Source organism: Vulpes lagopus, chromosome 1 (genome assembly GCF_018345385.1).
Source record: "Vulpes lagopus strain Blue_001 chromosome 1, ASM1834538v1, whole genome shotgun sequence".
NCBI classification, from domain to species: Eukaryota; Metazoa; Chordata; class Mammalia; order Carnivora; family Canidae; genus Vulpes; species Vulpes lagopus.
The window spans coordinates 145764139-145781533 of NC_054824.1; the positions used below are offsets into that span (position 1 = coordinate 145764139).

General features: G+C 55.2%; 1 protein-coding gene across 1 annotated transcript in view; it reads left to right on the plus strand.

Annotated features, from left to right (window-relative positions):
• The first annotated feature begins 13750 nt into the window (after positions 1–13750).
• CAPN2 (calpain 2) overlaps positions 13751–17395 on the plus strand; it is a 38245-nt gene continuing 34600 nt past the window's right edge. The window contains exon 1 of the mRNA XM_041746515.1: positions 13751–14103. Within this exon, the coding sequence (XP_041602449.1) occupies positions 13867–14103 (237 nt within the window). The 5' untranslated portion in view covers positions 13751–13866. The remainder of the gene's footprint in view (positions 14104–17395) is intronic.

Consider the following 17395-nt stretch of genomic DNA (forward strand, 5'->3'; position numbering starts at 1 on the left):
GCAGCTATGTCCACAATAGCCAAACTGTGGAAGGAGCTTCAGTGTCCATCGAAAGATGAATGGATAAAGAAGATGTGGTCTACATATACAATGGAATATTACTCAACCATTAGGAATGACAAATACCCACCATTTGCTTCAGCTTGGATGGAACTGAAGGGTATTATGCTGAGTGAAGTAAGTCAATTGGAGAAGGTCAAACATTATATGGTCTCATTCATTTGGGGAATATAAAAAATAGTGAAAGGGAATAAAGGGGAAAGGAGAGAAAATGAGTGGGAAATATCAGTGAGGGTGACAGGACATGAAAGACTCCTAACTCTGAGAAATGAAAAAGGAGTAGTGGAAGGGCAGGTGGGCGGGGGGTTGGGGTGACTGGGTGACGGGCACGGAAGGAGGCACTTGACAGGATGAGCACTGGGTATTAGGCTATATGTTGGCAAATTGAACTCCAATAAAAAAATATACAAAAGATAAATAAATAAATAATGAATGAATGAATGAATGAATGAATGAATAAAAGAATAAGAAAATCTGGGGTGCCTGGCTGGCTCAGTCCATGGACCATGTGGCTGTTGATCTTGGGGTTGTGAGTTCAAGTCCCCATGTAGCGTGTAAGGATTATTTATGAATGAATGAGTAAATAAATAAATAAACAAATAAATAAAACAGTCATTTAAAACAAAAGAAAAGAAAATCCTTGAGTGGGCCTGTCAGCTAGAGAGGACAGAGATTCATCCAACACAAGGCCTGCAGGCACCCAGCCTCCTGACTGTCCTCCTGCCTTGACAACCTGATTGCCACACTCAAGTTAAAAGCATTGGCTGAAGTCCCATTCTTATGGTCCAAACTTGTCCAGCTAGCTTACCACACCGTATGTCCTGGCTCCCACTCTCCTGGCTGACCTCCTCCTGCCTCCATCAGCCCACCCACCCTCACACCAGCTGAACGAGCTCTGGGCCCGTCCGTGGTTATGACTTCCTCACTGGAGCCTTCCAAGACTCCCCAAGTCTGGGTGAGGGTCCTCAACATGCACTTCCCGCCATAGCCACAGTCAGGGCTAATCATGGTCACCTACTGACTCGCCTAAATCCTCTGCGAGCACTGTCCTGTGCTTGGCTCACAGCTGAAGCCCAGGGCTACACCTGCCCACAAATCACACGGATGGTGGACTGACCAATCGCTAAACAGTTGCTGGGTACAAGTGAACAGATAGGGGAGAGGGAGGGAGGGACAAAGATGGTAGATGGTAGATGATAGATAGTTGATACATACATACATACATGATAGGTGATAGATAGATGATAGATAGATAGATAGATAGATAGATAGATAGATAGATAGATAGATAGATAGAGATGGATGATGGATGGATGGATGGATGGATGGATGGATGGATGGATGGATGATGGATGGATGGAGAGAGAGATCAATCAGAGAGGAGATAAAATGATCGGTCAGTACTGATGCGAGAGGCTTTGGAATCTGCAGCTGTGACTGCCTGCAATACCCTCAACACACTTTTCTAATTTTAGTTCTTTATGCTGAACAGTATCAAAGGCTTCTTGAGGCAGAGATACCCTTTATTGCAGCTAAATTGGGGTTTTTCTTGCTTCGAACTAGCAATGCTGTGTTTTACCGCCTGGTGGAGCTAACACAGCATGGAAGAGGCCTGCCCCACCCCCGCTCTCCCTCCCTCAGCAGGTCACACCCTGCCGTCCACAATGGAGAGGGGCTTCCAGGGGTGGAGATGGTGAGCATACACAGGCTCACATTCACCATTCTGGAAGTCTCAGTGGTCTTTAGAACCCCCCGAGACTCAAACAAACCACCCAGCTCCACAAAAGCATGAGTGGGCCTGTGGCCTGTGTTCCACTCTGAGGTCAAGTGGGAGAAACCAGGGGATAGGCATCTTCCCTCAGCCCATCCTTTCCCAGCAGGACCCAGGGTACAGGGGTTAGGGAACTGCAGTCCTGGCCAGGAGCTCTGCTCCCAGGAGGAAGCCCTCAGTGTGGCATTCCTGCCAGCCCTGGGGCCCTCTCCACACAGCCCTCTAAGCCTGGACCCTTGGGTGACTCCCTTACAGCCCAGGAGGCCCTAGGAGATCCAGGCTCTCCCTCCCTCCTGGCCTCCCCCCTGACCTCCCCTTGCCCTCTCACACCACCACCACCAGCCCCAGGGCCCCAACCCCACCCACAAACTCTCCAGAGCCAGAGGGAGTTCCCTGGTTTCCTGGGCTTACAGTGCTTTGATGGCTTGGCAATGCCTCTAGGGTGGCCATGGGGTGGAGACTGGACTGTGTGTCCCAAGCAGACTCCCCAAAGATTTCCCAGACTCCCCACCCCAATCCCAGCACCAAAGGAAGCTGAGCAATGGATCGGCCCTGCCAGGGTAAGGGAGGAGGAGGGCGGAAGGAAATGCTTGCTGGCCTTGTCTCACCTTTCTCTGGAGTAAAGGTCAGGAGCAGCACCCCACCTTAGGGGAGGGATCTTCTGGTTCTCCTGGAAAGAAGGATCGCACACACACCCGCAAACACACAGCCCTGAAACAGTCCTTGGAGTTACTAACTCAGAGGTCTCCATCGGGGTCCCTTGGACAGGACACGGGCCCCAGGCTGCTTCCCCCGCCTGTGCCAGGGAGTCCAACGCTGAAGGACCAGCAGGCTTTGCCTCCGGCAAGCTTGCTGTCTGTGATCCTTCCTTGAATAAACTTTCCCATGGACTTGAGTGTGTCAAATGCTGTGCCAGGATCATGAGGTGAGTAGGAAAGACCGTCAGCTCCAGGCCCTTACAGGCCAGCAGGGGACAGGACGCATGAATGTTCTGACACCTGGCAGATGCGCAGGGGCTCCACAGAAAGTGCTGAGGGAGCAGCTCTAATCATAGTTGTGCTTGTTGATTTCGAGTCAAATCCACATCACAATGTGGACTTTAGGGAGCACTCCTATCTTGATGTGACTTGCATTTTCCATCCGTCCATGAACCACTGGAGTGGAAAGAAATCCCTCAAGACACTCCCCTCTGAGTCAGGAAGCTGGGGAGCCCCGGCATAACCTGGTCGCAGGCAGAGTGACAGGGGCGGGGCACAGCCTGAGCAGCGGGCAGCAGGCTGGGCCACCCTGGTCTAGACCCTGTGCGTGCCCGGGGCCCCCTTCAGCTGTCAAGCCTGCGGCTCTGCCTTTGACTCCCCAGCTGCAGCAGGTGGACGCAGAGAGAGTTGGCCCTCTGCTCTGCCTCTCAGCAGCTGCCTCTGGGATTCTTAGCTTGCCTGAGGAGCTGTGGAATCTGAGTCAGACGGGGCAGGGTGCAGCTGCATCACTGAGTGGTGACTCACACCAGACACAGCTTGGAGGCCCCTCAGGCAAATTCCCTTATTTGGCGCCTGGCAGGGGCTGGGGTTCTTTCTGGAGAATGGTCCTGGCTGAGCCTCTCTTCTCTGGGCCCAGAAAGAACCTGGGGTGTCTGGAGCTGACCCAGCACCTGCCTGGAAACCCACATTCATATGCTAAATAAAAAATCAATCTCTGGGTCGCCTGGGTGGCTCAGCGGCTGAGCATATGCCTTCAGCTCAGCGCATGGTCCTGGAGTCACCGGATCGAGTCCCACATTGGGCTCTTTGCTTGGAGCCTGCTTCTCCTCCCACTGCCTGTGTCTCTGCCTCTTTCTGTGTCCCTCATGAATAAATAAATAAAATCTTCCGTGATGAGGAGCCGGAGGCAGAGGAGGCGGTGGGCCAGGGGGTCTTGAGGCAGAAGAAGCCTGACCTGTGCACACAAGATACAGCCCAAGAAGAGCTGGTGAAGGGCAGTGAGAAAGAGCAAAGAACAGAAGCATCTGCAAGAAAGGTTTACAAGATGCAGGGAGGCAGAGGGGCCGCAGGCCATGGGGGTGCTGGCTCTGAGGTCTGGAAAGCCCTCCCTCGGTGTGCGGTGTGTGGTGTGCAGTGTGCGGGTGTGCAGGTGTGTGGGTGTGTGATGTGCAGGTGTGCGGTGTGTGGATGTGCAGTGTGCACTGTGCAGGTGTGTGCTGTGCAGGTGTGCAGTGTGTGGTTGTGCTGTGCAGTGTGTGGGTGTACAGTGTGCACTGTGCAGGTATGCGCTGTGCGGGTATGCGGTGTGGGTGTATGGGTGTGTGGATGTGTGATGTGAGGGTCTGCGGTGTGCGGTGTGTGGGTGTATGGTGTGTGCTGTGCAGGTGTGCAGTGTGCGGGTATGGTGTGCGGTGGGTGGGTGTGTGATGTGTGGGTGTGTGATATGTGGGTGTGTGGGTGTACAGTATGCGGGTGTGTGGATGTGTGGTGTGTGGGTATATGGTGGGTGGGTGTGTGATGTGCCGGTGTACAGCGTGCAAGTGTACAGTGTGCAGTTGTACGGTTGTGCAGGTGTATGAAATGCAGGTGTGCAGGTGTGTGGGTGTGTGATGTGTGGGTGTGCAGTGTGCGGATGTGTGGTGTGCAGTATGTGGATATGGGTGTGCAGTGTGTGGATGTGTGATGTTTAGGGGTGTAATGTGAGGATGTGTGGGTGTGCAGGGTACAGTGTGCACTGTGCAGGTGTACGCTGTGCAGGTGTGTGGGTGTGCACTGTGCAGATGTGTGGATGTGCGCTGTGCAGATGTGCGGTGTGTGGGTGTGCAAGTGTGTGGTGTGCAGTGTGTGGGTGTGTAGTGTGCGGTGTGTGAGTGTGTGATGTGTGCTGTGTGGTGTGTGCTGTGTGGGTGTGACGTGCAGGTGTGCGGGTGTGCGGTGTGTGGGTGTGTGGTGTGCACTATGCGGGTGTGATGTGTGGGTGTGTGATGTGCAATGTGCGGGTGTGTGGTATGCAGTGGGTGGGTATGCGTGTGGGGGTGTGTGATGTGCAGGTGTGCGGTGTGTGGTGTGCAGGTGTGTGATGTACGGGTGTGGGTGTGTGGTATGAAGTGTGCAGGTGTGTGGGTGTGTGATGTGCAGGTGTGCAGTGTGCGGTGTGTGGAGCGATGAGCATCCGGGTTCCCTCCCCATTTGCCCTGCAATCCCCGCAGCCCCAGCTGTAGGGCCGAGCTTCCCGAAGGCAGCCTTGCACTCTGATTGTGATTCCATCACGCACCACTGGCCGGGTGACCCGGGCCAAGTCACAGAAATGCTCCGTGCCTCAGTTTCTTCATCGGTAAATGTGGAAAACACAGCAAGAACTATGTCACAGGGTTATTGTGAGGGTTTGTCTAAGGAAGAAAAATGAAAACACCCTCACTCCCAGACACCTGCGCCCTCGTGTTCGGAGCAGCACTGTTTACAACAGCCACGGCGTGGAAGCAGCACAAGTGTCCATCCCCAGAAGAACGGTGAGGAGATGGGCTGTGTCTGCCGCGAGCCCTCTTCTCCACCACAGACCCCGTCAGCTAAGGCGACAAATAGACAAGGGGCGCCGAGGTGGCTCCGTTGATCCAACTCCTGATCTCAGGGTCATGAGTTCAAATCTGAAGTTGGTCCACCTGGACAAGGAGCCTACTTGAAAAAAAAATGTTAACCCCACAAAAACACACAAGACCACTTAACTCATGCTCTAACTCAAACCTGGGTGCTTATTGCTTATCCTACTTCTTGAGGCATTCATGAAGACGTTTTGCAATGACCATTCCAGAACAGGAAAGCCCTGATAGCAAGGGAATGTGTAGGGGACCACACCCAGCACGTCCCCTGCTCTGCCGGTGATCCTGGGCTGAAGGCAGACTGACCCTGCCCGTGGTCACCCACTGTCTGCACGCTCCCTCGCATGTACCACCCCCCCCCTTATAAAACTCCTGGTGCTCCTCTTGCCACTGGAGAGGTTGGTTGGGGTTTTTTGTAGGATTTTCTTTTTGAGAGGTCAGTTGTTAAGGCTTGAACCTGTGTCCTCCCCCCAGCTGCCAGCACCTGAAATAAATCCCTCCCTTTCTTTCCAAACCCTCATCTCTTGAGTTACTGGCTTCTCTTGCCGTGAGAGCTTATCTGGTTTGTTGTGAGGCCGTGTTGGCAAACCCAACCTGGAGCCATACTTCAGATTTGTGCAGCCCCCTCAGAATTCCCCGGGATTCCCTGGCACTGAGTAGATGGCAGGGGCGGCGCGCCAGGGTCTTACCCGCTCATTTCCTGAGTTAGTGGTTATGACAGATCCGTGGGCGAGATGTACACAGTGGAATATTACTCGGCCATTAAAAACGATGAGATCTTGTCATTTGCAAGCACGTGGATGGACCTTGAGGGCATCATGCCGAGCAACATCAGTCAGACAAGAAAGACAAATACCACACAATCTCACTTACATGTGGAGTCAAACAAAACAAAACCGAGATACAGAGAACAGATTGGTGGTTGCCAGAGGTGGCAGCAAAATGGGTGAAGTAGGTCAAAAGGTCCAAGCTTCCAGCTATGGACCAGACAGGTCACGGAATGCAGCACCAGGGGCGGGACCGTCGCTGATGCTCTAGTGCATGTTGGAGAGCTGCTAAGAGAGTAGATCTTAAAAGTCGTCACAAGAAAAACATTTTCTGTACCTACGTTTGGCGATGCATGTTGGCCACACTTAGTGTGGAGACCATCTTGCAATGTACACCAACACCGAATCATCATACTGTCCACCTGAAATTAGCATAATGTAGGGTGCCAATTATATTTCAATTTTTAAAAATGAGTAAATATTTGCAGAACACTCAAGATGAGGACAGGCTGTCCCCCACTGCTCCAGCCAGCGACAACACAGCAAACGTCTCGGGCCCCCTGCTTCTACCCCATGCAGACCTCTAACAGGCCAGTTCTGCTGGGGACTCCCCATGGGGTTGGCTGAGACCCTGTCGGGGCAGCACTGCAGGCCAGGGATCCTCCTACCCTGGGGGCTTTCCTTCTCTCTCTCTTCACAGGTGTCAGACATGTGCTGTGGTCTGAAGGCTCCCCTACCTTCTCTGTTGCCCCTCCCCTTTATCTTTCACAGGCAGGACCCCCAATAAATCTCTTGCACTTCTAAGTCTCTGTTGGCATTTGCTTCCTGGAGAATGCAAAAATGACAGACTAGGATAAATAGAATTCTTCACTGCAGGACTTGTCAGAGCCTTTGACATAATAATACATATGAGGATTCCTTGAGAGGAACATACTGTGAAGTGTGCTCCAAATTCGTTGACTAAACGTTAACATCCACATGCTCATACCCATATACACAGCACAGAACATCCCTTAGCACCTTGTGGAACTTACAATCTGCTGTATAAAGTTTGGTTAAAACTGGATGAGAAGACTACATTTCCAGCAAGGCTGGGATTCCATCATACAGACCTCAAGATATACATCCAGAGCCTCGGGGTACAGAAGGAAAGCCCCAAAGCCTCGCCTGATTTTTATCAGCACCCCACTCTGTACACTCTGTATGTATAAGCCTCCACCCATCAGAATTACAGAACCCTTGATGACACAGTGCTGTCCTTATTCCTATTTTACAGAGGGAAAAACTGAGGCACGGAGAGGTTGTGAACATCCCCCAGATCCACTCTCGGGTTCCTGGCACAGCCACTGAGTCACGGTCCATCTGACTGTTACATCGACAGAGAACGAGGTGGCCACCACAGGGGATAGGGAGCCCGGCGTCCCTGGTGGGATCTTGGCCCCAGGGAAGGGGGTCCCCGCAATTACAGGAGTCTGGGGGCTGACCCCTGGGTCCGGGGGTTGTAAAGAGCAATGAGTGCCCGACCCCAGTGCAATGCAGCAGCACACAGACGACAAGTACTGAAATAGGCCTATACTGCCAAACCCCACTCACAGAGTGCAAGGAAGTGTGGAGGCCCCAAACGCCTCCGTGACAGGGCCTGCTGGCCGTCCTCCATCACAGCGGGCCTGGCAGGTGGCTGCCCCCCCTCACTGTCCTGGCCCCATGGCCCCCCAGCCCCTGTCCATCGGCCCTGCCACTTGTGAGCCTCTCTAGGCTTTTTGGTGCTTTCTTCCCAGCATTCCTCCCTCATGCCCATGGCACCTCCCACCTCTTGCAACACCAGGGACCAGGCCACCCCTGCTCCTCTTCAGACCTTGGAAGGCACTAGAACACCCCCCACCCCCGGCCCCGCACCCAACGGCATCCAGCAGGCCCGCCCAGCCCCCAAGCTGCAGTCATAAGGAAGGAATAAGCCCTGTAAGAGCTCCAAAAGGGAGAGGTCCCTAAAGCAAAACCATTTGTTGTAATACCATGGAATTCCTAATTCCTATTCTCCCTTAGCTCTTCTGGACTCAGCTCACAGGCCAGAAAGCGGGCGGGTGGGGCGGGGGGGTCCGTTAGGCTCGGCTGCCGGCCGCTACGCCCTGCTGGAGGAGGCCCACAGCCTATGGTCTGCGGCCCTGGGCTAGGCTCACGCCAGAGCCCAATCACTGCTGCCCTGCGGGCCTCTGTTTTCCTTTTCTGTAAAATGAAGAAACAAGGCCTTGCTTAACCACTTGCGAAGACTTAATGTATATAAAGTGTGGAGCTCGGGCCTGGCACCTGGAGATGCTCAGGGGAAAAGGAGCCTGGACCCACCCCTACGTCCACACCCTGCAGAATGTGCCTCTGCCACCCCTTCCCGTCGGACATCGAGGACCATGGGTGCTGGGGTCGAGATGTTTCCTTCTCCTCTGGGTCTCTGTCACATGCACGCATGGGCACACAGGCCAGGGCCCCACCCATTCCGGGTGCTCCCAGCGCTCGGACACCGCTCCCCCAACTGGCCTCTGGGTCTGGGTGACTCACTGCAGGAAGGTTCCCCAGGGTGAGGCCCTGAGTGCGCATCTGTGGACGTCTGTGTGAATCCTGAGGAAAGGATTGTGGGGTCAGAAACAGATTGGCTTTTGCCAGATCCAGTGAGATAGCATCGTGTGAGAGGCTCTGAAAGGATAAAGAACGCTTTTTTCAGTTTTAAAAACCACTCCCTGTCCATTGGCGAGGGCAGTAATCATTGTGTGCATCTGCAAACAAATCTGAGTCACTCGGATGGCAAAGCTCTTTGTTAGCGGGGTCCTGTGTGCCAAGGCCCTGGGAGGCTGCTGGACGGCTGCTGGGGTGCAGGAAGCTGCTGCTGGCGCTGGCCTGCCCTGGCCAGAGTCATGTAGAGTGTTGGCTGCACCGGGCGGGCGGGGAGGAGGAGGCACGTCCTCCGGGAGGGAGCTGGCCTCGAGGAGACTGGCAGGAGAAGTGTGAGCACCCCTGGCCCCTCTGTCACAGTGGCCAGGTAGACACGGTTTCCCCCCAAGAGCTCATAGCCCAGAAGGAATCTGGTGCGCCCAGAGCTCATAGCCCAGAAGGAATCTGGTGCGCCCAGTAGAAATCGGACAGTGAGGCCAGTTAACCGGTTCCAGGAAGAGCTCTCTTCCCTTTCTTCCCAGTTACGGTGATTTCAGAAACCCTATGAGCTAGAAGCCAAGGACGGTGTGTGCCATTTCATCCAAGGCTACAAAAGCAGAGCCTGGGAGTGGGCGGTGGTTCCTGTCCCTTGGCCAGCACACCTGGACTTGCAAAGGGGGTGTGGAGATTTCAGACAAAAGCACAGCCAGGCTTAGGTAGGCAAGACTTGAATCAGAAAGAACGACTATCGGCATAGGGAGACATTGCCAGTCTCAGAAATCTGCAAGCGTCTCAGCATCATACAGAAAGGGATTTCCTCTTTAGGGTAAAGGACAGGCAGAGATAAGCAGAATCTTTGCCAGGGAAGCTGGTGGAACAAGGAGAAATGACCAGTGGGGGTCTGACTTATCCCAGGAAAAGCCAACAAAGGGACCACGCTCCACTTTGTGTTTGTCTGAAGGCAGCAGAGTTCAGACGCCTTGTAAGAAAGAGAAAAACCTGCCTACAGTTTGGTCAAGGGGGCAGAGTGTAAGAAACAGGCAACTGAGCATCTGATCAAAAGCAAGAGCCAAGGGGGGGGGCAATATTAGAGACTGCAAACCCAAACCCCAAAGTAGGCTGATTCCATGGACTCCTCTCCTAGACACATGGTGCAAAGGGATCACGTCTTTTATTATTATTATTATTATATTTTTAAAGTTGTCTCCACACCTAACATGGAGCTCGACTCAGGACCCTGAGACCAAATGTCTCCCGCTCCCATTCCCCAAGCTGAGCCAGCCAGGCGCCCCAAGGGCTCAGTTCTTGAATCTGAATAAATATCTGGGCTGCTTCCTCCTCTCTGGGGAAGTTTAGGGAGTGGGAGGAAATACCAGGCAGTCCCCACAGAATTCTGAGGGGCAGAGAAATCGTTCCTTTCAAAACCTACGAAAGTGCCCCTGAGAACAAGGCAATGCTCACTTTCATGCTAAGAAGAAACTGGCCCCCTGACAACACTGGAGTAACACCTCCAGCCTGAGTCCCACCTCCTGCCAGCGACACCACCACTGGCCTGCCAAGGCCTGGGAGGTCAGCAGCCCCCCGCTGTGCAGGCCCCCAGGCAGTAGGACCCCAGGGAGTGGGAATGCCCCTCCACCCTCCAGGTCCCCTGCGGGACTGAGAGTTCAGTGTACACACATCGGCTTCATGGGGGAAAGACCTAGAGGTGTGTTACATGCTCACAGAGGCTCAGGGATGAAACTGGGACCCAAAGAAATGACCAACAAACCCAGGTGGTTTTTACACAATTTAGACAAAGAGATGATAAATTTGTGAGGAATCAACAGAATCAGGAAACACATGCATGGGAGCTTTAATGAGTAAGGAAGTCCAAGTGGAATTAGGGCTGAGATAGGAGATGAGTGAAAAAGTAACAAGTTTTGTTTTTGCAGCTTTCTGGGCTTTGGAGTCTCTTATCTCTGAAGATAAGGGTGTCACTTAGAGCGAGAGGATTTTTTTCGTTTCCTTTTTATTTTAAAAAGTATTTCTTTTTAGAGAGAGTGAGAGAGAGCATGTGCGCAGGGGCAGAGAGAGAGGGAGAGAATCTTCAGCAGACTCTGTGTTAATCTCAGCCCAATGTGGAGCTCCATCTCACCACCTTGAGATCATGACCCCAAGATCACAACCTGAGCCAAAACGGAGAGTCTGATGCTCAACTCACTGAGCCACCCTGGTGTCTCTAAGAGGATTTTTTTCATAAGGGAGGTTTATTTTCTGCTTTCAGGGGGACAGAGGAGGATTTGAGGGTCCTTGCACTAGCTGTTTCTTGAGTGACTTTTATTTAAAATAATCACTATGCCAAAAGGGCACAATTTAGGGTGGCCTGCCCTTGGGCCTTACAGCCCCAACCCTGTTGGTCCTCGATCGTCAAAGACTTCTTAGTGAATTGGCACCTGGGTGTGCAGGCCTGGAAGCTGTGTTTTTAATATGCTTGCAGGTGGTGCTCAGCAAAATCGGAAGCCTCAACCTCGGGAGCACACCAGCAGGGCTATACTTTCAGTGCCACAATGCTGGCCAGTGTGAGCATTTTTTGTTAAACTAAAACCTGCACCCCATGAAGCCCATTGCTGGCCCTTGTTTCCTCTGCGGAGCAACACAGAATGAATACACATCCTATTCTCCATGGCAACCCCCAAAACACTTGAAGTTAGCATCCGGGCCTGTGCACAAAAAGACACCGAAAGTTACTTTCCTAAAAAAGTAAAATAATGACTCTCATTCAAATTTAAGGTGAACATATGTGCAAGATTTTGCTTAACTCATTAATGAAGGAGAGAGTCAGGTATTTTTTATTTTAAAATAGGGCATCCCTGGTGGCTCAGGAGTTTAGCGCCACCTTCAGCCCAGGGCGTGATCCTGGGGACCCAGGATCGGGATGGAGTCCCACATCCGGCTCCCTGCATGGAGCCTGCTTCTCCCTCTGCCTGTGTCTCTGCCTCTCTCTCTCTCTCTCTCTCTCTCTGTCTCTCATGAATAAATAAATAAAATCTTTAAAAAATCTAGTTAAAAGGATAATTTAAAAGAGCAGCTGGTTAGAAATGCAGAATTTAGGTCTGTGAATAGATGTAAAGCAGGAGTGGGGAGGCTGTGGGGTCCCCCTTGCACCAGGGAAAGTCTAGTTGCATATACATGGACAAGAGTTATTAGCATTACTGTCAATTTCCTAAAACTACAGAGTGGTAACTAGTTTGAAGACTACAAAGTGCACAACCACAAGCTCGCCTCACACCTGCAAGTTTGCTCAGGCTTCACTTAACACTGCAGAGAACACCCAGGAAATCTTTTTCTTTTTCTTTTCTTTTCTTTTTTTTTTTTTTAATTCCAAAGACGTTCAAGTGTCTCCTGACAGGTCATTGACTGGTGGGCAAATTCTAAGTGCTCAAATCTCAAACTATGCTTCAAGATCAACTATCTGTTCTTCCTACTCTTCAGGCTAAAAGAGAATTTAAAAAATCAAATTATGACCGACTCTCATCTAGTTATAAAATGAACACACGTCAAAGATTTCATTTAACTCATTAATTAAATGAGGCAACTGAGCAGATGCTGCATCTGGTTCAAAGGGAAAGTCCTAGAAACACAAGTTTATGTGAAATGAAGACATGTTTTTTTAAGAATTTACTTATTCATTCATGAGAGACACAGAGAGAGGCAGAGACACAGGCAGAGGGAGAAGCAGGCCCCATGCAGGGAGCCTGACGCAGGACTTGACTGTGGGACCCCAGGATCACGCCCTGGGCTGAAGGCAGATGGTCAACTGCTGAGCCACCCAGGCGTCCTGAAATGAAGACTATCTAAATGAGTGTGCAGATGGCCTCAACTGACCTCCCCCACTTGGGGAAACCCCTCCAGGGGTCAGGATGAGTTTGGGTCTCTACAGTGTACTGTCTGGTTATCCACAGCAGCTCAAACAGTGAAAGGCTACTACCCAGCAAGCTGGAAAGAAGGGCTCTAATCCAGGATTCTCAGCATTGCTGACATTTTGGGTCAGATCACTTGCTGTGGAAGCTGTCTCAGGCAGTAAGAAGTTTAGGAGCATCCCTGCTACCCAGGAGAGGGCAGTGGCCCCCATCTACAGTCCTGACCATGAAAATTGTCTTCCAGACAAGCCCAGTGTCCCCTCGGGCCGGGTGCAGGGGGCAAATTCACCCTGTTTCCCCCTGAAGGGAGGGGTGCACTAGCAGTGGGTGGGACCCTGCCTGGGTGCTGGAGTGGGGAAGCTCCCCCCCAACACTCTGCCCCTGTCACTCAGGCCTCCCTCCAAAGTGAGTTTCAGGTAACCAGCAAGACCTTTCTGGTCATCTCCACCTCCAACCTGGTGCTCCTGACGCCAAGAGCACGGGTCGCGCTGCACCTACTGACCCGGCCAGGCGCCCCACAACCCACCCCTGCAAAATCTGGGACATACTTAACGCCGAGAAAACACTGGTGCTACCCTGAAATTCAAATGGAACGGCGAGGATGTATTTCTGATTGCCAGCCGGCAGTGACCTGCGGCTGTGACCTGTGACGAGGGCAGGCCCCGAGGCCCCGGAACCCTGCGCAGCCCGAGACCCTGCGTCCCCCCCAGCTCTCCGAGGCCCGAGGCCCGAGGCCCGCGGCCGGCAGCTGCAGGAGGGCACAGGAGGGCACAGGAGCGCGGGGACCCCTGTGCTGGGGTTGCCGCGAGCCTTAAACGAGAGACCGTCTGCGGAGCCGTGGCCACAGCGCTGGACACAAAGCGGGGGCCCAGGCGGTGGCGGCGGACCGAGGTCAGGGACCTTCCTGCCCCCGGGGCCGCCGAGGGGACCTGGCCGCTCCTCCCCGCCCCGGGCCCCGCCCCCCGCCGGAGGCCCCGCCCCTCCCCGCCCCGAGGCCCCGCCCCCAGCCGGAGGCCCCGCCCCGAGGCCCCGCCCCCGCCGGGAGGGGGCACCGCCTGCAGCGCCGCGGGCCGCAGTCCCGCCGCCGCTCGCCGGACCAGGCCGCGCCCCTGCAGCCCGGGCCCCGCTCGCCGCGCCCCGCAGAGCCCCCGAGCCATGGCCGGCATCGCGGCCAAGCTGGTGAGGGACCGAGAGGCAGCCGAGGGGCTGGGCTCGCACGAACGGGCCATCAAGTACCTCAACCAGGACTACGAGGCGCTGCGGGACGAGTGCCTGGAGGCCGGGGCGCTCTTCCAGGACCCCTCCTTCCCGGCCATCCCCTCCTCCCTGGGCTTCAAGGAGCTGGGGCCGTACTCCAGCAAGACCCAGGGCATCGAGTGGAAGCGGCCCACGGTACGGGGCGGTGCGGGGGGCCCGGGGGGCGGGGGGGCCGGGAGGGGGGGCCGGCGGGGGGGGGGCGGGGGGGCCGGCGTGGGGGGGGCCCAGGCGTGGGGGGGGGGCGGGGGGGCCGGCGGGGGGGGGGCGGGGAACGGGGTGGGGGCGGGGGGGCCGGCGGGGGGGGGCCCGGCGTGGGGGGGGGCGGGGAACGGGGTGGGGGGCGGGGGGCCGGCGGGGGGGGCGCGGGGAACGGGGGGGCGGCGCGGGGTGCGGGGCCTGGGCCCCTGGCGGGCGGAGCACACCCAGGTCGCGGAGGGCCCCGAGAGCGCGCTCCTCCCCGTTAGCCGGTCCGCAGCGCAGGCCCGGCCCCTCCCTGCCCCCGCGCTTCCCGGGGCGGCCAGGCGCGCCCTGCCCTCCGGGGCGGGGGCCGGGGCCGGGGCGGGGGCGGGGGCCGGGGCCGGGGCCGGGCGGGGGCGGGGGCCCGAAGCAGCCCCGCCGGGGGAGCCGCCCTCGCACCCCACGCGGGGGCCGTGGTAGGGAGGAGGGTCTGCGGGGAGAGGGGGGAGGCAGTATCTGAGCAGCAAAAGTCAGGCTGCGACTCGGCTTGCGTCCGCCTCAGGGAGGAGGGAAATCCGCATTCTGGGCCTTTGGTGAGGAAGGATCTCTCCTGCGGTCGTGGTTACATTGACCCAATCAGAGCTTCTGGTTTATTTTTCCACTTGGGAGTCGGCCCGACATCCGCATATTTACCCTGATGATTAGCAAGGACAGGGGTGATGCAGCACTGAGGCAGATGCTCCTCCTCACCGCGCTGGGCCAGAATCCTCCCTGGGGAGCCTGGGGGGCCCCCTCCAAGCTCCCTTGCCCTGTCCACCCCCACACCGGGGCCAGGACAGGCCTGGGACACCTTACTCCCTCCTCCTGTCGTGAACCACTGCTGGCTCCCCCTGACACTTCACCGGCTTCCCCCACCAGACCTGAACAAGGCCTCCTAGGAACCCAGCCTCTCCATTCCTGACTTGAGAGTAGGACTGCTGCCCCTTGTCCATGCCTCTGGACCGCCTGGGGCACCTGTTCCCCTACATCCAGCCTGTAGGCAGCAGGCGCAGTAGAAATGCCCTCGGCGGGGTCCCCAGCACTTGAGTTCATTTCTTGCTAACCTACTGGGTGGCCCTGCCTCCCCTTTTTGGCCTTTCTACTTCCATTTCTTCGTCTAAAAGGAAAGGTGTTGCTAAATATTTTCCTCATTTATTATTCTTTATCTTTTACAATTCCTCACAGAGCCCTGCTATCTTTCCTCAAGTGTTTTGCAGCTTGTAGACATAGGTATTATCTGTCCTTCTCCCTGAACTGCTGGGCCCTATGTATCAGTCACCAGTGTGTCCCCAGAGGCCAGTTCCACCTCGTCCAGCAGTGTGTACTGAGCGTCTGTTATATGCCAGGCGCTGTCTTCAGTGTTGGGCTCATCAGTGGACAGAACAGCAGTGATTCTCCGTGGAACGAGGGAATGAATGACAGCAGGTCGTAGTGCACCTAAGGAAAGTGCACCTAAGGAAAGTTGTGGTTGTGACGGTGACAGATGAGAGAGCGTATTCACCTGACATGAGCACAGCGCCTCACAGCTTAGAGTGAATTTGCACACTCTGTCCCTTGTTCTTTCATTTACTAAATAAGCACTTACTGAACACTTACTATGTGCCAGGCATGGTGTGTCTCGTTTTTGCCTCCTTAGACTTTAGGGCTGGTGAGGGGAGGCAGGTCATCCAACAGTTGGAAATACCAGGAGGGTTTCCACCCCTGCTTAGGGGGAGATGCTGTGAGCTGTACAAGTGTCAGGGGGAGGCGGGGAGGCTGTTACATTCCCACTCCACTATGGAGGAATGGAGGCTCCCGAAAGCTAAATGTTTGCTCACACAGGTGTCCAGGGAGGAGCCAGAACTCTGTCCAGCCTGTCGGTGTGCAGAGCCCCCGGCTCATGGCTGCCCTCGGCCTCCGTCCTACCCTCCCGGACACTGCTGTGCTTGGGGGTCCAGGAAGGGAAACACAATGTCTCCAGATTTGGACACAAGCAAGACTTTCATGGAGCCACCATGGGAAGGTGGTGCCAAGTCAAACTGCTGTATGCTGTGGACTCCACAGTGAGGGACCCAAAGGGACGAGTGTCGTCTCTTTCAGAAGACTGTCTGAAAAGAGACAGGGAGTGGTGGATAGGGCTATGGGGTTTGAGAGGCTGTGGGGTGTGTCATGAGTTGAGTCAACAGGGAGGAAGGGATGAAAGCCGGGCAGACAGGAGGAGTTGGTGAAACAGGGGCGGGAGGAAGGAGAACAAGGGGTGGGCAAGCTGGGCCGGCTCCTCCCCAGAGAGGGGTTTCCTGACCTCACTGCTGCTGCTGCTGCTGCTGCTGCTGCTGTTGCTGCTGCTGACTGGCCCTGGGACTGAGAAGGGACTGGAGTCCTTGGAAGGCACAGTCTCACTCTGGCAGGGGTGCAGGGAGAGGGCAGGGGCAGCAGAGGCAGGCAGAGCAGTGGCAGGGGCGGGCCATGTGAGTCCTGGTGTCCCCTGAATGCCCAGACCTCTGTGGTGACTCACTTGTTCAGCCTCAACCCTGCGTCTCCTGCCTCTGGGTTCAGGGACTAGTATCTCCTTGTTTGCCAGTGACTATGGTAACAGGTGATTTCTGTGGAGTGCTTACCAAAGCCACCTCCACGGTCGTCTCACTGAACCCCTAGAACACCCTGTGGTCGGTACACTTGTCACACCATCCCCATCGTACAGTTGAGAAACCGAGGCCAAGAGAGGTGGAGGGACTTGCCCAGGGCTTAAACCTGTTCAAGTGGCAGAGCCAGGGCTCAGACCCCATTGCCAGAACCCAGAGCCCAGGTGCTCACCCTCTTCCCTGAACCCATCACATCCCTGTTTACTAGATGTGTGCAGGCTTGTGTGCAGGCCTCAGAGGGCCAGTCTGGGCTTTGCCTTCTTTGAAGAGGCTGCCCAAGATGCGGGAAGGTTTCTGAACCAGTTGAAAATCCTGCTGGGGGATGAGCCTGGCACAAGGAGGAACCGCAGCATGTTCTTGGGTTCTCGGCACCAAGCCCAGTGGGTCCGTCAAAACGCTGCATGGGTGGTTGGCTGGCAGGCTCAGTTGCTCAGCAGAAACACATTCTCATTGTCCCGTTATCCCCAAAACAGAGCAACCTGAGCAGGGAGGGGACAGTGCGAAGCCTGAAAGGAATGTGCTCTGCTGTAGATTGAGGTGCAGGGCCAGGGCCAGGGCCCAGGGCTGGGGTCTAGGGCCAGAGGCAGGCC